Raw genomic sequence first — 26,231 nt, forward strand, 5'->3', positions numbered from 1 at the left:
TTTGATATCGATCACAAACTCGTTGATGATATATATGCAGGTTCTGCGATCCACCGTGTTTATTTATTCGTAGTGACACTTAGTGTCATCGGGGTGTAGTGTTTATTGGAGCGCAAGAGCGATTTGATCTTCGGTAAAGCTGTTGCAATACCACTGTCATTAAACTCGGCAGTAAACTGTGAACTGCCGGGCGCGCAAGTAAGTTTGACCCCTCATCCAGTAACCAAGATTTGTGAAAAGACAAGATGAGTGTGATGCCAATTTTGAATCAGATTTTTGTCCTCGAGATCTTATACCTATAGGAATGCACTTTAATGACCCTCAAATCCCGCCCACCTGCTCAGACTAATACTTACATGCAACAGGGGAGAGATTAGTCCACTGTGAATCCAACGTTCTTTCAATTGTCGGAAGTAGGTGCTCCTGAAAGCTACCTGTACCCATACTGTTTTAATTGTCCGCAACTTATGCCATGAATGTTATGGAAAGTTCCTAACAAATCCCAGCAAAATTCCTCAAAGTTGGTTGACTATACGAACAAGATAAACAGCGACGATGGCACGTCGACCCTCACTCAACATTAAAAATAGAAAAATAATTGGGCCCTTGAAAGTTACCCCGCACAGCTGTATGTCGCTGCTAATTTTGATTGAACGAACATGCTTTATTTGGACTCAAACCTGCAGTTCTAACTTTTTCTCATGAGTCGTTCTGCTTCTTACGAGGAGATGTATCTTCGTTGCTGCGAGATGATGCCCCAAATGGAGCGTAGAATTCATCCGGTCGACAACGTATTTCGGCAATCAGATATCCCACGAATATTCCGAGATTCGAGTGTTGTTCTTCCTATGATTCCGCGCTTGAAACATAATGAGATGTTCCCTCCCATTAAGGGCATCATCAACAACAACTTGTTCAGACTTTAAGTCCTACAGTACTGCAGATTCTTTCGATTAGGAGAATGGAAAGAATTCTGTGGAGTTATAGTTCGCGTTCACTGCGATGCGGTGCGATTTTCCAAGACATTGGCAATACTGAATTTGATGGCGGAAAGATTCAGTCGTGCCAAAATCTTATTGATTTCCTCGAGGTAGGAATGATTAAGGAATACTTCTGGTAGGTGTGGTGGGGAAGGGGTGGTGTACGGAGGTTGGAAGTAATACAAAACGCACCTAAATGTATCCCCACTTTGGGCCCTTGGACAAATCAAATCACATTGTTGCTTAAAAATTTATATAGTGAACTCGTAAATGGTGAAAACATTGTAAAAGACATATTATATTCCAATTTGTTAGTGTTGATTGGATTTTTGTTGTACACAATGATAGCATATCACGAGGGAGGACAGTGATTGGACAAAACTGTAATAGTGTCATATATAGAATCTTCAAAGAACTGATCTTCCTCCTATGGGGAGGAGAGGGAATTAAATACTGGACGAATCCGGGTTCCGCTTACAAGAGCGGAGGATCAATTGTACGGCCACTTTCCCCATGTCAGTTGTGACAGAGCGGGCATACCAGCTGCCGTCCCGCCGTTTGCTTACTCAAGTACCAATCAACTCCGACATGTTGCTTACTCAAGTACCAACCAATTCCCACGTATACTGACAAATGCTAAACCATCCGACTCCACCAATTCGTGCAGAAGGATTCAAACAATCAAGATGATCGCACAACTAAAGATTCTATGTACCCACAAAACCTGGGTATGTTCTGAGATATGTCTGCGAAAAAGGAGTACGTTAGGAGACTACGGGTCTGTAATGGTCATATGAGTGAACCGGTTTGGATGCTTACCCCTTGATTTGGGAGTCCCGACATAACATCAGGGTGAAGTAACCTGGTTTTTCGGACTCTCCATGCACAATTTGACAGGATTTGAAAGTTCAAGGCTGGGCACCTATACATGGATAACACGTACTTCAAATCATCGGAACTCCGTGGTTGATCGCAGGTATATAGCAGCTGGCGATGCTATTACATGTTTCACTCGCAGTTCAAGTTCACTATCTCTTCTAAATCTTTCATTGAGAATCACATGTCAAAATTCACGGAAATTAGAAAGAAAACTATAAATTATGGCTAGTCTAGAACAGCAATTCGAAGCAGCAACCTCAGCTCGAGAGATCCCTGGGGTTGTCCTTCTTGCCAGCAACGCTGATGGTAAGAGACTTCTTTCTCTCGCATATTTATCCATCTCAAAGGCTCTACAATACTGATATGTTATAGGAACATTCAAATACGAAAAGGCAATTGGCCAAGCAACCCCAAACTCTCAAATTGAGCTTGACTCGACCTTCATCATGGCATCATGCACAAAGCTAGTAACTTCCATCGCTGGTTTGCGGTGCGTAGAACAAGGACAGATTGGTCTTGACGATGATCTTTCTCCCATTTTGACAGAGTTCAAAGGCATCCAAATCCTTGAAGGCTTTCAAACTGGAACAGATGGAAAGGACATTCCTATTCTCAAGCCAGCTCAGAACAAGATCACTTTAAGGTACGCACCATGAGTTATAGAACCCCATAAATTCAAAGCAATTTACAAAAACTATAGACATCTACTTTCACACACAGCGGGAATCGGCTATGATAGTTGGGCACCAGAGCTCGTCAGATTCCGCGCCTCTCAAGGTATCGACTCCGTTCATACCCGTAACACCGATATGTTGAAGACTATCACTCTCCCACTTTTATTCGAGCCCGGGACATCTTGGACTTACGGTTACAGTCTCGAATGGGTATCGGTTCTTGTGACTCGTCTCAACAACGGCCAATCTTTGGAAGACTACGCTCAAACCCACATTTTCAACCCCCTCAATATTAATGACATAACATTCCACCGAGACCGCAAATCACATGTTCAAAAAAAGCTCGTGAAAATGACCTTTCGCAGTGGATTAGACAATCCCAAACCAATTCTAGCATTTCCAAGCAAAGGCAATGGGAAGGTAGAATGGACTGATGAGAATCTGTACATCATTGAACAAAAAGATTGTTTTGGCGGCCATGGACTTGCCGGTTCCGCAAGTTCGTATCTCAAAATCCTCTTATCTCTTCTGCGCGACGATGAGATTCTACTCAAGAAGTCCACCACAGCGGAAATGTTCAAATCGCAGATCTCGGAAAATGCAGTCAAGAATATGTGTGCTGGTTTCGTGGCCGCAGATTTTTTCCAGGGGAAGTTTTCTAGTCAACCACCAGGGCGAAAATTAAACCATGGATTAGGTGGATTGCTGATAGAAGAAGACGTCGAGGGAGGCAAGAAGAAGGGTACCTTGACTTGGAGTGGTATGCCAAATTTGTTGTGGAGTATCGATAGAGAGTCGGGATTAGCTTGCTTCTATGCCAGCAACGTGTTGCCTTTTGGGGATCCAAAGAGTCATGAGATGCAACAACTGTTTGAGAGACAGATGTATAAGAGATTTGGCGAGTTTCAAAAGACGTTGAACTGAGGCGGGTAGAGGAGTTCCTACGGACTCGTTTGTGTCCTCGTTTTCATTTAGAATATCCAGTTGTTATTATCCAATATGCTACAAATTATCAAATACCTTATATGTAGTCCTTCTCATTTTGGGACATGCATTTGACATGAACTTTGATCTTCAAGATTACTCGCCGCCATACAGAAAATAATACGCAACAGCTGCGAAATCTGGAGCGGTAACTTTCAATGCACTAAGGGTCAGGACCTCAACTGCAAGAATTGCTCTTCAAAAAATCTCTTTCCATCTCCAATCCTCATAATAACCCTCACAAAGCATCCCCACACATCTTCCACCCCTCTCCCCCACCACCCCATCGTATCCAATCACCCCCTGCCCACCAAATACCCAAAAACCCAGCAACCACACCTCTAAACCACCTTCCTCAAAAAGTTAAAAAGTTAGCCCCCCCCATCCGATTCGAATCTGACAGCATAAACCTGCGACTCCAACAACCTATCTTAAAGACAAATCGTCAAACTACTAACCCTATCTACTTTCCCATCCCTGTTTCCCCAGGTACAGGTACAGGTACCAAAGGGCGCGCCAAGCATCTTCATCTAATTCCTCGATCTACCACGGGAATGAGGGCTCTAAATATGTACTTCTTTTTGAAAACCACTGGTGAATACCGTTCCTAGAATACGATATGAGGTCTGGGATGTAATCATTAGGGTGAGCTAGCTACAGTGTAAATTCTGCTCGGCATGATTGATGCATGTATCAGAATGTCAATCGATCTACTACCACGCCCTTTGCGAATGAAGTAGCCATCATCTAGTGATTCCTTATTATTATCATTTTCCCGACTGGCGACTTCTTAAACACCAGCTGCCACCTACTATCCTGACCTTACCCTGCTCTGCTTTTCCTCTCTTCAGTATCTCATTTCGCAGCAAGATGCCAATCCTGTTGAACATTCCATCGAGATTCGTGACATTGTATCTGAGCTATACAATAACTATTCGCCAAGAATCCGGTGTCATTTCCCTCGTTTAGAATCGCGAGAATTTTCACACAGCCACCCACAGGTGATAAACGAAGACGATGCATGCGGAGAAGAAAAATAACTTGAAACCCACGATATCGGCGCCTTCAATTGACGACCATACTATCACCCCTTCCAATGGGTTTTCAGAAAATCCACCACCTGAAATTTACTTCCCGGACGACAAGCGAGACAATAATGATATTGATCCCGAGCAAGCCCAAGCAGTAGCACATCCCGAGACAGGAGCTCCTCCAGACGGCGGTTATGGCTGGGTGTATGTACTGTGTGTATTTTTGATCAATGCTCACACGTGGGGGATTAATAGTGTAAGATCTCTTTGCCGTCAGACAATATCCAATTCGCTAATTCGATGTTGTAAGAAATAGTCCTACGGAATCTTTCTCGCCCATTACCTAGAAACCAACACATTTCCCGGAGCGAGCGATTTAGATTTCGCATTTGTGGGTGGTCTTTCCCTCAGCATGGCTCAATTCATTGCGCCCGTCGCTACGATCACCACACGAGAATGGGGGATGAGGGCCACCTTAACGATAGGAATCATATTGCAGACGGCAGCATTATTAGGCGCGTCATGGTCAACTGAAATTTGGCAATTATTTTTGAGCCAGGGCTTGTGTTTTGGTTTAGGGATGAGAATACAGTCCAGCGCTACTGTTGGTATTATTTCTCAGTGGTTTGATCGTCGACGCTCTCTTGCGAATGGTATGGGCACGGCGGGGTCAGGAATTGGAGGGCTTATATATTCGTTGGCATCTAGCGCGCTCATTCAAAGGTGGGGTACTGGCTGGGCTTTTCGAATTTTGGCTATTGCATCAGCTGCTGCATGTGGCCTTTCCGCTACCATGATTAAAGATCGCAATAAAGCAATTGGAGCTATTCAAGTTGCTTTTCATACCGGCCTCCTGAAAAGACCAGAGTTTCTACTCACCTTAGTCTGGGACTGTTTGAGCGTCTTGGGTTATGTGGCTCTTCTCTTTTCAATACCCGCCTACGCAAAAACCGTGGGTCTTACTGATCTCAAGGGTCTATTCTTGGTGCTATGTTCAATCTTGGAGGAGGCGTTGGCCGACCCGTTATAGGATACATTAGCGATGATTTCGGAAGAATAAACACAGCACTTGTTTGTACATTCTTGGCTGGTCTTTTTTCTCTTGCAGTCTGGATCTTTGCCAAAAGTTTTGGGATCCTCATCTTCTATGCTTTGATTGGTGGCGCTGTTTCCGCAACCTTTACCACTACCGTTGCTCCGGTGGGCGCTGAAGTTGTAGGGTTACCACTCTTGCCATCTGCTCTGTCTATATTCTGGGTTTCAGTAGTCATACCGAGCACATTTGCCGAACCAATTGCGCTTTGGTTGCGAACTAAAAATGGAACCAATTTCCTGCATGCCCAGATATTCACTGGCTTTATGTACATGGGAGCAACCATTTCCCTTTGGCTGGTGCGAACATGGAAGATCTCAGAGTTTCATAAGACTGATACTGATGATGCTGTCAATTATGAGGCCAGGGTCCGGGGCAAAGTTGGTGTGCCTCAGGACTCCATGGTGGCCCAGAGAGTGGGTACAGTTCCCAGTGTGATGAGCAAGGTAAAGTCTTCTTGTTCAAAATGGTGAAGGTATAAACCTTGTTGAATTTAAGACGATACCACGGTAAAAAAAATCTTCAAAAGGATTTGTTTATATAGATACGTAAAAATTTACCAAATTGAAAGTTTGTATGTCCACTCTCATTGATCACCCCGAACTGTTATTCCTGGGATATCAAGAAAAGTGAGGGTCCTCATACACACCACTATACACATGCTGAAAGAGAGCAGAAATGACTTTATCGCTGACGAAAGGAAAAGAAGTCATCACGAATGGTGTTGCGCGTTTCGATGATGTATGATTACGACAACGTACGAATATCTCTCGTATGACTGTAAAGTCACTTCTAGGCGACATGATTCCTGTGGACGACCCAGAAAACTGAGAATGGGCGAGATTCACATGGTGGAACCACGATGAAAAGCAAATGTTGGTGATGAATTGGGAATCATGATCATGTATGAGCATGTTGAGAAGCTTCCTTGTCGGCACTGGCCGGACGAGAAATGCACGCTCAACGAGTTCATTCATCCTTCGTCGTACAACATGCAGCAAAAGCTAGCAGTTTTCTTGATGCAAAGGGAAGATAAAGTCTGTGATTGAACAACCGAGGGTGGGAATAAAATTCACAAAATTTTATGTGATTGTATGTTCTATGACCAAAGAAACTTTCCGTCACTCCTGTTTCCCCAAAGGACTGAGCAGCCAACTCAATTCCACCGCTTTCTCGGAAGTCACAATCTCTTTCAACCCCTCAGGAGATAAAAAATCATGATCACAATATTCAAACCCGGGAACAACAGTCTCGCTGATCAAAAGCCCATCACTATCTTGACCACCTTCAACATCTGGTAATAAGTAGGATGCCTTGTATTTACCACCATCTACAATCCATTGTAACTTTTCGCCAGCAGCAACATTGTGACCAACAATGAACGTCTCGATTCTCTTTTTCGAACCCTCTTCATCGGCGTGTATCAAAACATATCTGCCTCGGCCTCTGTGTAGTGTATGAACCGTTCTTCCTTTATTCCGATGAAAGCCACCTTGCGGACCATGCGGCGTAAGCAGATAAAAGATACTAGTCGATGAATTTCGCACGGTAGGATCGAAGCCAGGTCTTTGGGGAGCAAGATCTGTCGTAGAGGATTTATCGGAGCCGAATGGCGAGGGAATGACGTCTGGAGCACGATCTGTTTCGGCAAAGAAGCCGCCCTCAATATGTGGGAGAAGATTGAGTGCTTTGATGACTTCTTGAATTTGTGGGGATGAGTCAGGTTCCGACGAAGGATAAAAGCTAGGCTTTAAAGGTTGATAAGTTGAACCCATCCTGGAGAGATATGAATGCTAGAGACAAACACTGTAATGTATCAGGGACTGAGAATATTAAGAAATGAAGAATATTCGAGGAATTGAGGGGTTTTGATCGCCCCTCCCTTTCCCGTAGATCCTTCGATTGGCCCATAGTGGACGGCGATACAGGTAAGCACCATGTCATCAGAAATCGACCATACTGATAATCGCGTCAGAAGTGACAAGACTTCGTTCTTATCTCGGCCCTCGACTCATGAAGCGTCAGTCCGCAAAGTTTATCACCATGCTGACGTGAACGCATAGCCGTTAGATTACTTTCACCCGTTGCATTGCATATTTGAGTTCTGCGGATGAATCTAACCGGAATTAGATGGATGATCAGCACATATAAATAATGATACTTTTCTCCAGATGGAAATCATAATTTCGGGCGTGGGAAATATTGATTTTCGATATATCCTATTACCCATTCAGTATATAGGCATATACTTGAGTACAACCTAGGTAGGTAAGTAGTGAAGGGTCGTAGTGAGAATATAGTAATGGATTATAAAATTAAAACAGAAAGCTTCCATCCAGCCCTTGGAGGATCTATGAGTGTGACAGGAGTAAGTACTCTCTCTTTATTAAGCTTTTCCATCCTTTCGGAAATCAAATCGAACGATGATTTGTCGACTTTATGGTTGCTGCATAGATATATGCTTATATCCTAGTAGTGGTGTAGGTACCTTACAAGCTTACCTACTCCTAGCCAGTCACGTGAAAGCCTACCAGTCCATAGGAAAGCCATGAATCGATGACATAATGTCAATACAAGGCAACAAGGCATTCCAATATTCACGGAGTACATGAAAAGTCCCATGCTAGTCGCAGACCCCCCAGGAGATATTATTAGGAATAATGGATTTCCATATTTCCATATTTCCACTTCTTAACAAACTTATGATTTTCTGACAAATGAGGACCTTCATCCGAAGCTCTGACTTTCTTCTTGGTTATCTCTCACTCAATCAACTCACTCAACTCACTCACTATTCTGTTTCTCTTTTCTATCTACCATCTACCTACCCAGTATGAAGTAGTCATTTATTCTCCTTTCTCCAATCTTTCTATCTCTTCTGAAGCTTCTCATACGATACGTTCTCCAATTCTCCATAACTCATCTCATACCTTATTTCCCAACTATCCACTTCTGCTTCTTTCATCCACTTTAGCAGCCAGCATTGCTTGAAACTAAATAAGAAACACGACCTTGATCAGCCATTTTTCCTCATTTAACGATTTCACGACGGGAGGAAAAAGCAACTTACGAGTTCGTGTACATTCAATTGTATGTCTTTGTATAAACCTGTAATTATACCGAAGAAGTGCATTCTCAATTCGTCGAGATAACTTTCCTTGACCAACCAACTACTTACTTCAATTCAATTCATTTATATTCCATTCATTTCTCCTTCGACTTTACATTCAATACAATTTTTTAATAACTACTTTCTTGCAATCATATCATGTCGGGAATTTTAAGCAAGCGACAGCTTGCGCGGAATGAGCAGGCACTTCAAGAACTTGTGAAATTGCCAGGAAATAATGTTTGCGCAGACTGCCAGGCAAGGAATCCAGGTAAGCATCAAAGATCTATATCAACCTCAACATGCACTAATTCAAAGACGTAGGATGGGCAAGTTGGAGTGTAAGTCATCATCCGCCACTGGCGCACGACTCATTGAACGAGGAGTAGCTAAGTCCTGACAACCACTGACTATGGAATAGCTGGGAATATTCTTATGCATGCGTTGCGCTGCCTTACATCGAAAGCTGGGAACACATATCACAAAAGTTAAATCATTGAGTATGGATTCATGGTCGAAAGATCAAGTAGATGTGCGTTAACCAGAATTCTATCTTGGTACGTATGTGTCTAATGGTTTGATAGCATATGAAGAAGACTGGAAATGTCGCGTCAAATCGAATCTACAATCCTCAAAATACTCGACCTCCGATCCCGATTGATGCCGATGAAGCAGATTCCGCCATGGAACGATTTATACGACAGAAGTATGCCAACGGGCCGCCAGCCCAGAGACGGAATAACACTGGTAGTTCGAGCTCAGACGATCATCCTCCACCGCTTCCTCCCAAAAATGGGACCAAGTTCGGCTTCAGATCGGCTTCTTCCATTTTCCCCCTATCCTCAAAGGCGAAAAAAGACAATGCGGATGCGCAGGCAGAATTTGATCATTATAGCCAAGCGCCATCACCTCCGAGGAAGAATAAGCATTCAAGAATATTCGGTACTTCCCTTGACGCAACGGATGATCTCGAGTCGAAGTTGGTCAAATTGCGAGACATGGGGTTCAGGGACGAGAAGAGAAATAAGGACGTGCTAAAAGGCTTGGGTGGAAATTTAGAGAAATCTATTGAAACTCTAGTTCGACTGGGCGAAGGTGGTTCCAGTGCAAGAACGGCATCGTCTATAAATTCTTCTGGGCCGCGAACCCCAGCTAGCCCACCCGGTCTATCATTTGAGCGACCTCAAGCAACCAGTCCCCCTGTATCATCGGCCTCGAATAACCCATTTGATAGACTTGACAATCCAGTATTTCCTCAGGCACAATCTACACAATCTACTGGTTCCATGGCACAAGGCCATAATCAGATGATGGAAAGCAATCCATATCAAAATATTGCGAGCACAAATCCATTCGGGTTAATGCCGTCACAGTCACAACTAAATCTCAACCAGGCCTTTCAAAACATGTCGGTCTCTTCATCACAGCCTCTTTTCCCTCACCACACAGGGGGGCTGCCTGGTTCTCAGCCCCCACCAGTGCAGCAATTATATCAGCAATCTATGACACCCCCAGTTCCATCTCTACCACAACATCAATATGGTCCAGTCATATACGAAAATCCAGGTCAACAGCCTCAATTACAGCAAAATGATCGAAACAACTTGAATACTAATCCATTCATGCAACAAGCATCACCGCAACCAGTCGTAAATACCAATCTTCAGTCGAACCCATATATGCAACAATCGGTGATGAAACAACCTCTATTCGCAAGTCCAGTCACTCAAACGCCACAACAGCAGTATCCTCCCGGGAGTTACAACATGGGAATGCAGAATCCTCCACAACAAATGAATCCTTTCTTCAACCAGGCCAGTGTACAACAGCAACAACAACAACAGCAACAACAACAACAGAGGTCGCAAATGCAGTATGGATACCAGCAGCAACAGCAACAGCAACCACAATCACAGTACCAACAGCCTCTAGTTCAGCCCCAGCAAGCTCAGTATGATCAGTTTCGACAGCAAACTTACCCTATGATGCCACAGCAGACTGGAAGGTTAGTTGATAAGCGCAGTATTTTGGATCTTTACAATCACCCCCAATTAGCGCCTACTCAGATTCAGCAGCAGCAACAACCAGAACCTATGCAACAACAGGCAGCTCAAGTCGTGGAAATTCCCCAGCCCAGTGGACAAATGCCAGGCGGCAGTAATAACCCCTTCATGTCCAACGTAGCGGTAGCACCGACCACCTCCAACGGATCTGGTAGACAAATTAGTCGGGAGAGTATGATGATAGATGCTGGGGGTTGGCAAAACGGGAGACATAGTCCAGACGCATGGGGACAAATCAGTGGAAGGCGGTAAACAGAGGAGAAATGTAAATTTTATAGGGAGAATGAATGATTCTTGGCCTAGGAACAGCTTATCAAGAAACCATGAAATCAAATCTTAACACTGCAGTAAAGAACGGTTCTTTTTCAAAATGATATATCATGTGTACCTAGTAGTCTTTGTCCTATTATGTTTTCTTCCTACATGTCAGCAAATACGGTGAAAGCTTGCTAACGAATGAAACCTCCGGATCTCACGTAAAAAGGCTAGGCGGCTCCTCTACCCCGCCTCCAGCCCCGCAAAATGCACACGGCTTCCAGAAACTTGGTTTTCGTGGCTGTCATCCGACTTTTACGGGTTCCTAAACCTCTTTGTTCAATATGCGGACAGGAAAAATGAATAACTTTAGTAATGGCCCAATCAAGGGTTGTACTTTTTTATATAATGATTGGCACTGTTGGAGGCACGTCATCACCAGTTTAAAAAAGCTTTTATAAGGTCACATTTGAATGAATGTCGCCGTTTTCAATATTTCATCATCTTCATTATACTTCATCTCTACTACTCCATATGGACACTGGTTTATACCCTCCCATTAATCCTCAATTGACAGCCCATATATCTTATCATGAGTTTCAAATTGGTAACGTCAATACTTCTTTGTTTCCTCGGAAACATATGGATACTCCCTCTGAGTATATTTGGTACTACAGACTTCTCTGTAAACGCAGGATTGTCAACTTGGAATCAAAGTGATTGGTCCTTGACTACTACTACATATATACCGGGACAATATCAATCCAGATTGTCTCTTGCCAATGGATATATTGGTGCTTCTCTTGCTGCAGCAGGTATGGCGACTCATTGAGAATTACTTCTATTAGTTCTGATTTATAACTATTCTACAGGTCCATTCTTTGAGAGAGATGTCAACCAAACAGATGCAAATGGTATACCACCCTCCAATGGGTGGCCATTATTCGATGATAGAATTTCCTTCTCTACCATTTCCGGATTCTATGATGTAGAACCAGCGGAGGTCCCTCCTCAAGGAACCAATTATCCTTGGTTGAATCAGTATGGCTGGGAGTCCTTCATTAGTGGAATTCCACATCCAACAGGGATTATTTTTTCCTTCGGATCTAATTTCCTAGATGCAACGGCTAGCAACACCTCAATATCAAATTTTACTTCCAAAATTTCATTCAAGACTGGTGTAGCGAAATGGAACTATATATGGTCCCCAAATCAGAACTCTACCTTCAATGTTTCATATGCCGCATTTTTCAGTAGGGAAAGACCGAATGTTGTGGCCGTCAAATCTACTATCATCTCCTCCGCAGATGCCGAAGGGCAGGTCACAGACTTGCTAGATGGTCAAAGTGCCCTTCGGTCCACTCTATCCTCCAAAGGTTTAGATGATAATGAGACCACCATTTATTCAGCAGTAAATCCTAATAATCTACCGGATATCACGGGATTTGTTGTTTCTGGTGTCAACTTTATGAACAGTTACACGGATGCTTCCTCGAGAACCAATGCCAGTGGGGCATACGTAAGCTCAGCAAATGATACAACAATTGGACAATCTTTCAACATTAGCCTAAAAGCTGGAGAAACTGCTGTTTTCTATAAATATGTTGGAATTGCTTCGACAGACAAATTTAGCGATGCTGAAAGTGTAGCTCGAGAAGCTCAAAGGTCAGCACAGGAGTCTGGATGGGACAGCCTTCTGGCGGAACACATTGCAGCTTGGGCCAAAATCTTGACAGCAGACTCGGTCGACGATTTTACAGATCCAGTCACAGGAGAATTACCAGAAGACCCCAACGTTCAGGCACTTCACATTGCCTCAGTAGCAAATACTTATTATCTTCTCCAAAATTTACAACCTGACGGTAGTGGATTGAACGATAACAGCATTTCAGTCGGAGGATTATATTCCGACTCATATGCTGGCCTGGTATTTTGGGATGCTGATTATTGGATGGCACCCGGGCTCAATCTGGCGTTTCCAGAATGGAGCAAACAGATCAGCAATTTCAGAGTCAAGCAGCATAACCAATCTTTGGCGAACGCGGCATTCAATAACTACCCCAATGGAAGCTCACTTTATTCTTGGACTACCGGAAGATATGGAAACTGTACGGGTACAGGTCCTTGTGTCGACTACGAATATCATCTTAATTATGACATCGCATTCAATTTGATGCAGGAGTACAACATCACAAATAATAAGACTTGGTTCGATAATGGACCTAGACAAATTATTGAGAGTACTGCCATTATGACAGGGCATTTGCTGATGTATAACGAAACCACACAATCATATTGGATATACAATATGACCGATCCGGATGAATATGCTAACAATAAAGACAACGGTGCATTCACTATAGCTTCTGCTGCGACTCTTTTGGAATTAGCAAACGATTTGAGAGTTTCTCAGGGTCTAGAAGTCAATTCAACTTGGCAACAGCAGCAACAAAACATCGAGTTTCCGTCTGCAGCTTCTAATATCACCTTGGAATATCAAACAATGAACAATAGCGTTGCTGTGAAACAAGCTGACGTGGTTTTATTGACATATCCCTTGGACTTCAATCAAAATTATACTGAAGCAGATAAACTATTAGACTTAGATTATGTAAGTATCATTCCCCCTTTCTTGATTGTGATCTTACTTACATGGACCAAAGTATGCAAATAAGCAATCGCCTGACGGGCCGGCTATGACCTATTCTATTTTTGCTATTGATGCCAACGCATTGTCTCAATCTGGATGTTCTGCATACACTTACACACTAAATGGGTTTCTTCCATATTTACGAGCGCCCTGGTATCAATTTTCGGAGCAAGCTGTTGACGATGTCACAATGAATGGAGGAACCAACCCAGCATTTCCGTTCTTGACTGGGCACGGAGGAGCCGATCAGGTTGTACCCTTTGGTTATCTAGGTATCCGAACAGATCAACCAACTCTCTTTTTCAACCCTTCACTTCCTCCTCAGATCTCCCACATCAAAGTCCGTACTTTCCACTACGCAGGAGCGACTCTCTCGGCTACCATGAACACTACGCACACAAATGTTACTCGTTTCCCTTCCCCTAAACTTAGCGATCTTTACCAAAATACTACGCTTCCCTTTGTTGTCGGAACGCCCGGTTCTGCCGCGTCAAATACAACATCCTACAGTATTGCGATAAATCAAACACTCACAATCCCCAATCGTCTCTACTTCCAAACATTGACAAAACCTGACAATCTCCTCCAATGCTTGCCCGTAACTTCCAACGACCCATACTCAGCCGGACAATTCCCCGTCGCAGCAATTGACGGCGCATCATCAACTTCCTGGCAACCATCCACAAATGAATCATCTTCCCTTCTCATAAACAGCACTTCCATTCCTGCATCCCCCATCTGGAGTATTTATTTCAACTGGGGTCTTCGACCTCCCCTCCGGGCCTCCGTATTTTTCGGAAACGAAACTACAGATGAGGGTCAAATATATGGCAATGAATGGTCAATTGATATCGAGGATATTTCTCCAAGTCTCCCATATTCGCCGGGGAATACGACGCAGACTTCCAATACGGAAAGTGTGGTTCCAGTGGTGGGAAATGAAACAAGGTTGGTGGTGGAGGGAGGCGCGTGGAGTGGGAAGTATGTTAGGTTGGTGGTGGAGGGGTGTTGGGAAAATGATGGGAAGGGCGCGACGGTGGGTGAGTTTGTTGTTGTTGGGGGTTAGATGGATTGGATGGGTTTGTGAATGTAATGGAACGGGATGGATTGGATTGCATAATAATATTATATAAGTGGTATGATATCATTTAATGAATGAGACAAAATTATAACAATCATATTCTTGCTGAGAACTTTGTCCTTCGTGGAGAAATAGGGTACATATTCACAAGGTAAAAGACCTAGTCCCATGGAAGATAATCTCCAGATTTAGATTTTAGTTAGCTAATCGTATGGACTCCAGCGTGGTTTCTACAGCAAGACGAGAGACGATCAATACCATTGCCACGCAAACCTAGAATACAGGGGACACTTGCAAAATAATCATTACAAAAATTAACCTCACAACTCTCATGACAGGTTTTTTCCTAAATATTTTCATGAAGACCCGAATCAAAATCAAAAGATCAAGTCATTCCTATCATAAGGGAGATGAAAACACACGAATATCACTCCAGCATGAAATCTTTCTCAGATAATGAGACACTACGAGACGAAAAGGAATGAAAACATCAACCATTTAAATATGGTAGTGGGTTTCAGAGAAGTCAGGGTTTCCACGAATATGAATTTCTGCAGAGTATGAGAAGTGGGAAAATGATGATAAGATTCTAAATGTATGGAGAAGCTAATGAGGTGATGAAATGATGGGCGCGAGAATATAAGGTTACTTTGGTGGGAAAGGACAAGCATAAAAAGAGTAATGGTCGATGGGATTAGATATATCATGGAGATGGAAGAAATTTCTCAGCACGAGGAGTCTCTGCGGTGATATTGATGAGGAGGTGATTTCTCTTATTCTCCAGAAATTTATGTGAATTGAGAATTCCTATTTCTGTCACTATGTGATACCGTATCATGGGTATTAGTTAAGTAGCTTGTATCTGACAAATCCTTGTGAAAAATTGTAAATCTTCAATCAAAACACCTTGAAGTCTGTTAGGCGACATTTTTTGCAGGTTCATCTTGGGCCACATCAATCTTGGAAGGCATCTCTTCCGAGATACTGCCAGAGCTTTTCTCGCCCTCTTCTGGTTTCCTCCCCCATACAACATATATCTTATTATAGGCGTGAACATTTCGATTCGGGATTGATTTTCGAACATTCACCAGATATACCTGTCGGTTATCCTTATTAGACAACCAACAAAACGTGGAAAGGCATTGAGTGGGGAAACTAACCTCAATTTGCTCTTGTTTCCAATTCAAGATGCGAGAAAACAAAGCCATGCTAAAGCTTGATAAGCATGCAAGCCAGTTCTCTTCGGACATCTCCCCAAGGTTATGTAAGTGTTTGTCTTTGGGCCAAGGATTGACTGGCAGTTTAAACACCTTTTCTTGCACGTCCACAAATCCAGCTGCTTCGTACCAGCTCTTCAGATTCTCGGCAATATTCATCGATCGGCCGGCTTTCATTGCCGCTTTTTCGACAAATCCAATCCATTCCAAGAATGGCCAGGTTTCAGTCATCGATTCATCGTCACAATATGGAGTGAGTAAAATTTCTTGACTCTCCATATAGCCTCCTGGTTTCGTGTAATGGAACCCTCTTTTTATGATGCTTTCAAAATCCTTGAAGCATCCTAGCAACACACGAGTGTGGATATAATCAAAGTGGTTGGACGGAAGTACCCAATCGTCATCGCTAGCATCATCGATATAGAAATGGACATTTTCCGGGACAGATACTGGCTGGATTGGAGAAAGATCAGTGGCTTGAACTTCTGCCTTTGGAAAGGTATCGCCCATCTGAATTGCCCATTGACCTGTACCGGTACCAATATCGAGAATATAACGAGGATCGGACAGTGGAGCGAAGAAGTTGCGACCTGAAAAAGCACATTTTAGCATATCGAATTGTGCTTCAAGTCTGTCTTGTTCATTAATGTCATTTGGGAAGTGGTATGCTAGCCGGCTAGTTAGCTATTGACAAAGAGAGACATATTGGACATCAGTACTTCCTGCACGATAACCATGATAGGTTCTGCCATTTTCTTCTGGAAAATCCACAACACTGCTTGTCAAGGATTTGGATGATGACCTGAATTTGAAGTAAGCATTCTCGGAATTATTCCAGTAAGACAGCTCGCACTGACCCATCATTGGACTCAGGAGTTTCGGGTGATTGTGTATCGCGCTCACGGCGAGAGTCTGCATTCAAATCTGCACCTGGAGATTCATATTCGAGCAGTGCCTCGACATCTTCTGCATGTTGTGTTTGAGTCGTCGCTATTGGGGAAAGAGCGCATTGTCCAGGTTCTTGACACTTCGACATATTTGTGCGTGGCGAAAAAGTCTAATCGTGAGAGATGCAAAAGAGGCGGACCCAAATCCTCGGGTTTGTAGAGTGTATTTGGTACGTTTAATTCTGCGGAGAGAAGTTTTGTGGAGTTCTCGTATGGCTGCTGAGTGCTTGCTTCTCCTGCAAGTAGGCATGACCACCGCAGCCGATTGTGAGTTCGCATTGCTTCTGCTGGTTTGAACTCTCTATGCTCAATTCTCTACAATGATAGGCCAAATCAAAGCCAACATAAGACAGCATAGCGATTTGCCTGCTGGTTTTCAAGAATCGTGTTATACATGTTGGTAGTTTTGTAGCCCTATTTCATATATCTCATTCGCGAATCTAAATTCCGCCATAGTGGTCTGACTCAATGCCGGGAGTCAATTCAACCTTCGGAATTCATGTATTGGGATGCGTTAGCTAGATGCATGGGAGCCCAGCCTACTGGTTGGTATTTAGTTTGTAGTTGCATGCAGCTTGGCGTACGGAACTCGTGCCAGCTACGGATAAATGCATTCAGCCTGGACCAACAAATTGTTGGAGCTGCAACATTTATGTAATGGACCACGACACTAGTATTCAAGGTTATCCACACCTTGTAGCCTCCCGAACATTTGCAATAGGGATAAAATAATATGCATGATATCAAATGAGGAAGTGGTTTCCAACGACAAGCATTCAATTTCGTTTGGTGATCATGCGAATACCCGCCTAGGCTTAACTGGGCTCCATATCTTGATGAGTAGCCAGAGGAGGAAGATCTATCACCGACGACATGGCAATGGGAACCGAGACCTACATGCTTTCTGTCTGCTAGTCATACATAAGAGTTGTATAACCACTCGTGTTCGATTCCGACCCAGTCCAGGTCCCGACAAGACTTTAGTCGCGGGAGGAAGTATCCTTTGTGCAAAGTGAGCAGGGTTACCTCCGACTCCTCGGACTCTTTCCATCTACCGATACATATCGGCAGCTTTCTCTTGTCATTCATTGTGATTGAGGGGATTTGATGATTAACACAGGAGAATGGCACGCGCCAGACTTTCGTTGCAGGACACATAATGCACCATTTCAAACAATCCTCAATTAAACCCAATGTTGCGAATGCCCAATACTATTCAATTAATTGTAAGACACAATTCTATTCGAACTGTAAGCCGGTCCAAATGTTGATGTTGCAATAGAATCAAGTTCAAAGCATGAATGTTAACGATGGGTGGCGTGCTCCGTACCTAGGTTGAGACGTTCCATACCTGTGTGGCGCAACAATGTGGCTGCACGCGGTGTGGCATCAATTTACTCCACTTGAAAGAGGGGCGACTGGGAATTTGACCTAAAATGGAAATCTGCACACTTTGAGGCAGGAGTTTGCGATCAACAACTGGCAAAGTCATGAGATATGTTGTTATTAACAGTGACTATATAAGCTCCATGGTTTCGCTTCAGCGCTTTAGTCGTGTAATGTGACACGATTTTTCAACGCACAATCCGACTAACGCATATTACTACCTCCCACTATCTTTCATTTAACGATGGCGTTCTCGGTTGCATCATCATACGACAAGCTTCGATTACTCCTTGATGATGCCTCGAATGATGCTTTGCCCGCACCCAATGCCATCGCGGTAGCCACTCAATCCCTCGCCACAAGTCTCCCTGCGATTGGGCTCGGGGAGGAAGCTACTGCAGCACATCTTCTTTCAGATATAACTCCTGGCTTCAATGGCCCCAAGACTTCATCTAACTATTATGGATTCGTCACTGGTGGTGTCTTCCCGATTGCAGAAGTCGCTGACAATATTGTCACCGCCTTTGATCAAAATGTTCAAGTGCATTTACCAGATCAAAGCGTCAGCACCGCTCTCGAGGACAAGGCCTTGGGGATGCTTGCAGATCTGTTGAATCTTGGAGATGAATGGAATGGGAGAACTTTCACTACCGGCGCTACTGGGGCAAACACTCTTGGGCTGGCATGTGGACGGGAAGCTATAATTTCTCGACGGCTCGAAAACAGAGGAGAGAGCAGAGGCGTTGGAGAATTAGGGCTAATTATGGCCTGTAATAGAGCTGGGATCACGGAGATTCAGGTCTTGACTGCCATGGCTCATAGTTCTATATACAAATCTGCAAGTATTGTTGGGCTTGGACGAGTTTGTGTTAAGGATATTGGGACCAGTCTGTCCGAGCCATGGAAGATTGACATGGTTCTATTACAACAAGAGTTGGCCAAAGAGAAAGATGGAGTGGCTAGCATCGTTTCTTTGAGTGCTGGAGAGGTCAATACCGGAAGATTTGCAACTGATGGAAGGCACGAGATGCAAAAAGTCCGTGAACTCTGCGACCGCTATGGCGCCTGGCTACATGTCGATGGAGGTAAATTTAAAGGCGCGGTTATCTCTTGCATTTACAACTGACAAGTCTCTAGCTTTCGGGATTTTTGCTCAGAGCCTTCCAGATACTTCAGAATTTGCATCTCTGAGAGAAGTATCCGCTGGTATTCAGCTAGCTGATTCAATAGCAGGAGATGGCCATAAAATGCTTAACGTGGTATGCTATACAACCCTCGCTCGTTAAGCTGATTCTTTCAAAAACTTCTGGCTAACATTCATTCAGCCTTATGATTGTGGCTTTTTCTTCACAAGGACGGTGTCAATACTGTCATCTGTATTTCAAAATCCGAATGCAGCATATCTCTCATCTGGACCATCAAGCATTCCATCACCTCTGAATATTGGTCTTGAGAACTCGCGCCGTTTCAGAGCTCTGCCAGTCTACGCCGTACTACTGGCGTACGGTCGTGAAGGCTTGAGTCAGATGTTTGCTCGTCAAGTCAGATTAGCAAGGGGAATTTCAAAGTTTTTGGATGCACATGTAGGGTACGAACTGCTCGCCAAAAGCAAGTTTGGAAATGAAAGTGTGATTGAGAATGCTCACATCATCGTTATATTCCGAGCTAAAGATGACAGCACTAACAATGAATTGGTTAAGAGGATTAATGCAACCAGAAAAATGTATGTGTCAGGAACTAAATGGGAAGAAAGATCAGCCTGCAGATTCGCAGTTAGCACGTGGAAAGTCGATGTGGAAAGGGATCTACAGCTGATCCAAAATATCCTAGATGACGTCCTTCAAGCTCAACATTAATAGCATGAATGAACCTCCCTTGTACCTCTTAACTTCATAATGGCTGTTGAAATCCTGCGAGAGCCTACTCCTTCCTAGAACAATATCAAACATCACTCACAGATCTGCAATATGGGAAATGGAGTCGCCTATTGTATTATACCAGCTCGACCAGTATCATAAAGTAGGTTATGAGTTTCGTGCTAGATGGACCATCGTAAATTACTATCCGAAATCATGTCAGGCAACGCGGCTATCTCATCTTAATCTACGAATAAGATAAGTAAACTGCGGTTGCATCTATCTCAAGAAACGGATCTATGGTATTTGGCTGCTTTGAAAGAATTGTTGTCTTTATTCAAAAAAGAGCAATGGACTATTTATCTGTACGAATTTTGCGACTGACGTTTGGTTTCTCATCGAATCTCAAATTGCTAAAATCGAACAACACTCATGCACCTTTAGTCTCATCACTTTCGTACTTCTTCAAATATTCATCCTTCAATCCCGCAAAGTTACTTGCCACAAACGGAGCAAATAAATCCTTAAACCAACCTCGTCGATGACTTATCAATCCCAAGTCTTGCAGAAGACTGTCACAATACCCCACCAACTCAAACGTCATATTAATTCCCTCATCTCCACTGCTTAAATATCTTCTGCTATTCCATGCTGTGAATAGTGCAACTTCCTTTTGCTGTTCTTGGCTTGGCGGGAGAACTAATTTACCATCCAGATATGCCGTCGCCCACATAGACTGGCATTGTACGACCGGGAAGTAGTCTCCTACACTTACTTGACCGATGAATACGATGGAATTTCCGTCAATTTCCGAATCTGATGTAGGGAAGCGCGCGACGTGTTTGTAAAGGCGATATGGGGTATGAGTGACAGGACGACGGTAATGCGGGGGTAGATTTGCAAGTTGCGGAAATCTCGAGACAACTTTCTGGTCTGCTTCTGAGGTGAGCTGCTTCCAATGATCTTGGTGTTCTTCATGCTCGGAAGATGGGAGGTGAGGAAGACCAAGTGATTTTTTTTGATCCTCGGTGAAGAATTGCAAAGATGGGACCCAGCCAGTACCACAAAGTATGGCATCTGCCGGAACTGCATTACCATCTTTTAGAAGTATCTTGTGTTCTTCGATACTTGCAATGTCGGCACAATAAATTCGAACCTTTTCAGCAATAGCATCAAAGAGATCGACTTGATGGAGTAAGCCACCAGTACAGTTCTGCCAAAACATCCTATTCTTGAATTAGCAGGCTGCCAACACGAATTTCGGTGCATGATTCTTACGGAGATTGAGGGTTCAATTTCTCAAATCCTTGAAGATTTTTCCTTCCATTAAAATCTGCATCTTTCCTCGTTTCATTATCAACAGCACTCCAAAAGGCATTCATCATTTTGACTCCATACTTCGTCGAATGCAAGAACCACGTCCACTATGAATTTCCATTCAGAAAAGAGGGTATGAACGTAGCAGTAATGCGTGTCAATCCAACTTCGAAAGCATTCTTGTAGGGGCCCTTTCCTTTTGGAGAAAGAAGAAATCCAGGACCATTTGTATCAGAAGTCTTGATGATCCATGACACAGTTTTCCCTGCTTTGACAGCTGAGTATACCATATCAGCAGATGACTTTCCAGCTCCTAGTACAGTTGTTTCCTGAATATCTGGTGAGGTCAAAACCTTAGACGATCCAAAGTCATTTTGGTGAAGGATGGGGCCTTGAAATAAATCTTTGCCTGGAAGTAAGGGCATGTTGGGTATAGAGTTGAGTCCACTAGCAACAATTAACTTAGTAGTTTGCCAAGTATCTGAAGCTCCAGAAACCAAGTCTACGGTTTCAATCATCCATTTACCGTCCTTTCTCAAGAGTGATCGAACTTCCGTTGAAAGCTTGATTCTATCACGAAGTGTTGTGTCACCGTAACGATGTGTATCAACATAATCTTCAAGATACTCGGTGGTATATTTCGTTTTGAAGAATTCATAGTAAACATCTTCTTCAGGTGGTCTGGTCATAGGTAGGTCTGAGAATTCCGCGGTACCGACTGTCCATTGTGTCCAAAATGAATCGTATCCTCTTCCTTACAGAAGTTAGCATTGAAGTTGCTCTAGGGGACAAAATTATATGAGACTTACTGAAATTCCAAACACCTCCAACACAAGGGTCGCGATCAAGAATCACCAGACGACATTGTAGATGTATATCTAGATAGAATTTGGCGGCGTGTATACCAGAGATTCCTATTATAAAATGGGTCAGTACATAAAACTTGTATTGAGAGTTTGGGAATGTGCTATTACCTGCCCCAATGATAACAATATCAAATATTCCTTCTGAAGTCATTGTGTAATTATCGAAGAAGAAGCAGTGCTGCTTACTCGGAATGAATTGTATAAATTCATGCCAGTGTCATCAAACTGTTGGTGACAGGCATTCATGCATGCTGACACCCCGCCGAGTGCGGTGGAAACAACAGATTTCCAGAGATTAGTTTGGTTCCTTAAATTGCTAATCTCACGGATGAACCAGTTCGATTTCATGTGCTGGATCATGATGATGGAATTTCTCAGTTTAGTAGGCTTACTGTAAACGAAAAAACGAGCACACCAAGAATGTACCACATCCTCAAAACTCTTTATCAAATCAAGCTATCAAGAATATAAACTGTGTAAAAAAAACAAGAAGTCTTATGAATTGTGATACATTCTTGATTTATTAAGTTTTTACTATCTATTTTCAAAACAGTAGTATTTTAACAATATTCACAATTCTGGCGAGTTTGGTGTGCTAGGGTTTCCGTCCATGGTATGGTTTTGGTTCGTTCCCTAATTTAAATTGACAGCCGAACCAACGTCTTACATTTTGTTAGTGAGACAAGAAATATATACACATTTGGCCATATCACTATTCTGAAACGTTCCATTACTTTGACTTTTAACCATAATAGTTCTTAAAAACATGACTTCGGAAAGAAATCAACCTGAATTAGGAATTAACAATGGCACTACCGGCAATGCTGCCATAGTTTACTTAATCGGCTGTCGCGATGCTGCTGTGGGTATTGCAATAGTTTTGAGTATTTTTTTGGCTTCACTAGATCTGGTAATAACATTCATCTTTGAGAGAAGTAGTAGACGGGGTATTTAACGAGAATTTGATATCAAGCAATGTGGGCTCAATGATGGAAGGTAAGCGAGGCAGTAGTCCTGTTTGACGCAAGCATTGCTAGATGAGACGATTAGAAATCTCTGTGAACATCGCCAACGGAATCAAAGAGAGGGTGATAGTTCGAGATTCAGACAATTTGATTCCAGAACATCATTGCCACAGCGATGCCACACATCACTGACGAGTTTCATAGCCTCAACGATGTGGGATGGTATGCCTTCGCGCTATTCCTAACAGTCTCAGCAGCCCAATTATTGTGGGGAAAGGCTTTCAGATATTTTCCAATCAAGACTGTCTATTTGATCAGTATAGCCGTCTTTAAAGTTGGAGGTGTGATATGTGGTAAGCTCAGATATGCCCAACAGCGTATCACTCTTATATCTCACTAACAGTTTCGGGTGTTGCTAGAAACAGCACAAAATTGATAGTAGGACGAGCTATAACAAGTTTTGATGTTGCAGGAACATTTGGGGGATCATATATCACCATTGGAGTATCAGCACCACCCGAGAAAAGACCTGCGATGACGGGATTTATGGGGTCAGCATGTGCTATTGCGCCGATAATTGGTCCGTTGATTGGAGGTGCTCTCACTGATCGGGAGTTATGGCGCTAGTGGTGAGTTGAAGTGTAACTCATATCTTCCTCAAATGTGGTTCTGATCGGTAGCAGTTTCTTCGTCAATATTCCTTGCGTTGCACTTGCGGCAGCTTCAATAATCTTCCTCTTCAAAGTACCAGATGCAGTCAAACTAGCTGAGGCGACCTTGAAGGAAAGACTTCTGCAAATGGATATACTGGGATTTATTTTCATCACTGCGTCCATCGTCTGTTGTCTTTTAGCTCTGCAGTGGGGAGGTGCCATTCAAAGATGGAGTAACTCGGATGTGATTGGTACACTTGTTGGCTCTGCGTTATTTCGCGTACTTTTCGGGCTCATTGGATGGTATCAAGGCGAGAGAGCTCTTCTCCTACGAAGTACTTTCAGGAACCCAACCATCGCAAAGGGCTGTGCTTTCTGCTTCCTGTCAGGAATCTTCGAAGTTTTCTGAATTTTATTGATAACTTTGCTTATTAGAATTCCTAGAATCTCCGGCAGCTTCTATATCCTTCTCTACTATCTTCCGATCTACTTCCAAGTGATTCGGGGAGCTGATGCCACTGGATCCGGAATTCGAACTCTTCCTTTAATCTTGGGCCTCGGTAAGTTTTCCGACTCTATATAGAGTAGGCAGACTAACGAAACATTTTACCTAGCATTGGTACAAATCATAACAGGTATTAGTGTCGGCAAGATAGGCGTCATTAATCCATTCTTGATTGCCGGTGGAATACTAACTACTATCTCTTGCGGATTATTGATGACCTTACAGCCAGACTCTTCCTCAAGCAAATGGATTGGTTACCAAGCTCTGGCAGGTATTGGGCTTGGATTTTGCTCCACCGTGTACATCATTGTAGTACAGAACATTGTTAAGGCAGATGAGATAGCAACTGCTACGTCAATGCTTTTGTGTAAGTGTTCTCTCTCCTGTCTCAGCAATGCTTGACGATGGCTCCCTTCTTGATTCCTTTGGATGAGATATGTCTGTAATGTGTCTCGAATCATCAGCTTTGACACCCTGAGACTCAAAGACTTATGCAGAGTTTTGAGGAGATTCACCAAGCTAATTGCTTGAAGTTGGATAATTAACAGTCTTCAACAAATGATAAGAAACATAAAAAATAAAATAAAATATAAAGAAGATTAGAAACTGAAATCCTTGTTACAACACAGTCTTCAGTCAATGGGAGGCGCTCTGATTGTCTCAGCAGCACAATCCCTTTTCCAAAATGAGCTTCTCAACATTATTCCGCACACCAATCCATCAATTAGCCCCTCCAGCATATTCAGCATAGGGGCATCTCACGTTCAGACTAGTTTTCCGCCTGATGAATTATCTGGAATTATAGCTGCTTATATGAGGGGTATCCGAATGGCAATCGCTCTATCAATTGCTATGGCCGGAACAGCAACACTAGTCACATTGAGCCAAGGCTGGTTTCGAATGCAGCAGGAAGTGGGTAGTGGAGATGACATTCAAGATGGTATTGAGCTGGAACAACGGAGCGAGAGTTATTCGCGGAAGATAACGTAGATTTTATCTATTCAGATCATTCTCGGTAACAGGTTTTGACGAAGTCGGCTTCGAAGGTTTTGTGTACTCTTAGCCCGATGCTGGAAGTATTCCAACGGCTAGAGCCATGAAATTGGAGTCTATTTTACCACTAGGATTCCATTTTAACTTAGGGTGACATTGAGTTTCAAATATATGAAAATACGTAAAGCAGTAGAGCAAAAGTATCTGCTAATCCACTCTTGAGAATCTGTGATCCGAATCAGCGGCAAAAAGTTTCTGTGAGTAGGCGTCCTGGTCATCATGTCCATTTTGTGAAGCGAAACGAATGAGTACAGGAAGTTTAAGCAAGCATGACCGAACAGCGGATCATTGATATTATGGCATCGTGGAATGATACATAATACGAATACTCTTGAACACAATAGGAGGTATGATAATATACCAGTGAATGAAAGACCTTGCAGTTCTTCGCAGTCTTACGTACTACAACCGTCAGAAGTCGATGCTTGTCGTAGATGTGTAGATAAGATAGGATCCTCGTCCGATGAGCGAAGAGTGCATACAAGAAAATCAGGCTGCCGCACACGTGATCAACGTAATCCTTCAAGTTGGTGATTCATCCTTCGGGGTATTTAATAAGTACTGCTTCTTGCAATGAATGTTTAACATTTAATAAGAATGCTTGTCAAAGAATTTCCCATTGAATTTGAATATCGCTACTCACATCAATGAGTCACGAAAATCCCTA

At 43.1% G+C, this 26,231-nt stretch overlaps 9 protein-coding genes across 9 annotated transcripts; 6 read left to right on the forward strand and 3 right to left on the reverse strand.

Annotated features, from left to right (window-relative positions):
* Positions 1–1,403: 1,403 nt before the first annotated feature.
* Positions 1,404–3,572, forward strand: EAE97_001855 (uncharacterized protein). The gene is made up of 3 exons (XM_038872366.1): positions 1,404–2,165; positions 2,232–2,502; positions 2,560–3,572. The coding sequence occupies exons 1-3, from the start codon at positions 2,081–2,083 to the stop codon at positions 3,455–3,457; spliced, it is 1,254 nt and encodes a 417-aa protein (XP_038736924.1). The 5' UTR covers positions 1,404–2,080; the 3' UTR covers positions 3,458–3,572.
* A 962-nt stretch (positions 3,573–4,534) lies between these two features.
* Positions 4,535–6,114, forward strand: EAE97_001856 (uncharacterized protein; the record flags this gene model as incomplete). The annotated part of the gene is made up of 3 exons (XM_038872367.1): positions 4,535–4,804; positions 4,865–5,456; positions 5,522–6,114. 3 exons carry the CDS (start codon positions 4,535–4,537, stop codon positions 6,112–6,114), a joined length of 1,455 nt encoding a protein of 484 aa, XP_038736925.1.
* Positions 6,115–6,762: 648 nt separating this feature from the next.
* Positions 6,763–7,416, reverse strand: EAE97_001857 (uncharacterized protein; the record flags this gene model as incomplete). Its single annotated transcript, XM_038872368.1, has 1 exon — positions 6,763–7,416. One exon carries the CDS (start codon positions 7,414–7,416, stop codon positions 6,763–6,765), a length of 654 nt encoding a protein of 217 aa, XP_038736926.1.
* Positions 7,417–8,909: 1,493 nt separating this feature from the next.
* EAE97_001858 (uncharacterized protein) lies at positions 8,910–11,065 on the forward strand (the record flags this gene model as incomplete). Its single annotated transcript, XM_038872369.1, has 4 exons — positions 8,910–9,021; positions 9,075–9,091; positions 9,172–9,282; positions 9,335–11,065. The coding sequence occupies 4 exons, from the start codon at positions 8,910–8,912 to the stop codon at positions 11,063–11,065; spliced, it is 1,971 nt and encodes a 656-aa protein (XP_038736927.1).
* Positions 11,066–11,660: 595 nt separating this feature from the next.
* EAE97_001859 (uncharacterized protein) lies at positions 11,661–14,784 on the forward strand (the record flags this gene model as incomplete). The annotated part of the gene is made up of 3 exons (XM_038872370.1): positions 11,661–11,883; positions 11,941–13,679; positions 13,732–14,784. The coding sequence occupies 3 exons, from the start codon at positions 11,661–11,663 to the stop codon at positions 14,782–14,784; spliced, it is 3,015 nt and encodes a 1,004-aa protein (XP_038736928.1).
* A 769-nt stretch (positions 14,785–15,553) lies between these two features.
* EAE97_001860 (uncharacterized protein) lies at positions 15,554–17,341 on the reverse strand. Its single transcript, XM_038872371.1, has 4 exons — positions 16,874–17,341; positions 16,736–16,818; positions 15,960–16,684; positions 15,554–15,896 (listed from the first exon to the last, which is right to left on the reverse strand). Exons 1-4 carry the CDS (start codon positions 17,050–17,052, stop codon positions 15,717–15,719), a joined length of 1,167 nt encoding a protein of 388 aa, XP_038736929.1. The 5' UTR covers positions 17,053–17,341; the 3' UTR covers positions 15,554–15,716.
* Positions 17,342–18,002: 661 nt separating this feature from the next.
* Positions 18,003–20,632, forward strand: EAE97_001861 (uncharacterized protein). The gene is made up of 4 exons (XM_038872372.1): positions 18,003–18,189; positions 18,246–19,434; positions 19,487–19,608; positions 19,675–20,632. Exons 2-4 carry the CDS (start codon positions 18,594–18,596, stop codon positions 20,203–20,205), a joined length of 1,494 nt encoding a protein of 497 aa, XP_038736930.1. The 5' UTR covers positions 18,003–18,189; positions 18,246–18,593; the 3' UTR covers positions 20,206–20,632.
* A 3-nt stretch (positions 20,633–20,635) lies between these two features.
* Positions 20,636–22,539, reverse strand: EAE97_001862 (uncharacterized protein; the record flags this gene model as incomplete). The annotated part of the gene is made up of 5 exons (XM_038872373.1): positions 20,636–21,431; positions 21,484–21,629; positions 21,690–22,276; positions 22,332–22,436; positions 22,497–22,539. The coding sequence occupies 5 exons, from the start codon at positions 22,537–22,539 to the stop codon at positions 20,636–20,638; spliced, it is 1,677 nt and encodes a 558-aa protein (XP_038736931.1).
* A 615-nt stretch (positions 22,540–23,154) lies between these two features.
* On the forward strand, positions 23,155–25,501 carry EAE97_001863 (uncharacterized protein; the record flags this gene model as incomplete). The annotated part of the gene is given in 8 exon segments (XM_038872374.1): positions 23,155–23,298; positions 23,511–23,706; positions 23,757–23,967; positions 24,037–24,390; positions 24,451–24,566; positions 24,621–24,864; positions 25,107–25,128; positions 25,148–25,501. The coding sequence occupies 8 exon segments, from the start codon at positions 23,155–23,157 to the stop codon at positions 25,499–25,501; spliced, it is 1,641 nt and encodes a 546-aa protein (XP_038736932.1).
* Positions 25,502–26,231: the final 730 nt, after the last annotated feature.

The sequence above is a fragment of the Botrytis byssoidea genome (assembly GCF_014898295.1).
Source record: "Botrytis byssoidea strain MUCL 94 chromosome Unknown BBYS_003, whole genome shotgun sequence".
Classification (NCBI taxonomy): domain Eukaryota; kingdom Fungi; phylum Ascomycota; class Leotiomycetes; order Helotiales; family Sclerotiniaceae; genus Botrytis; species Botrytis byssoidea.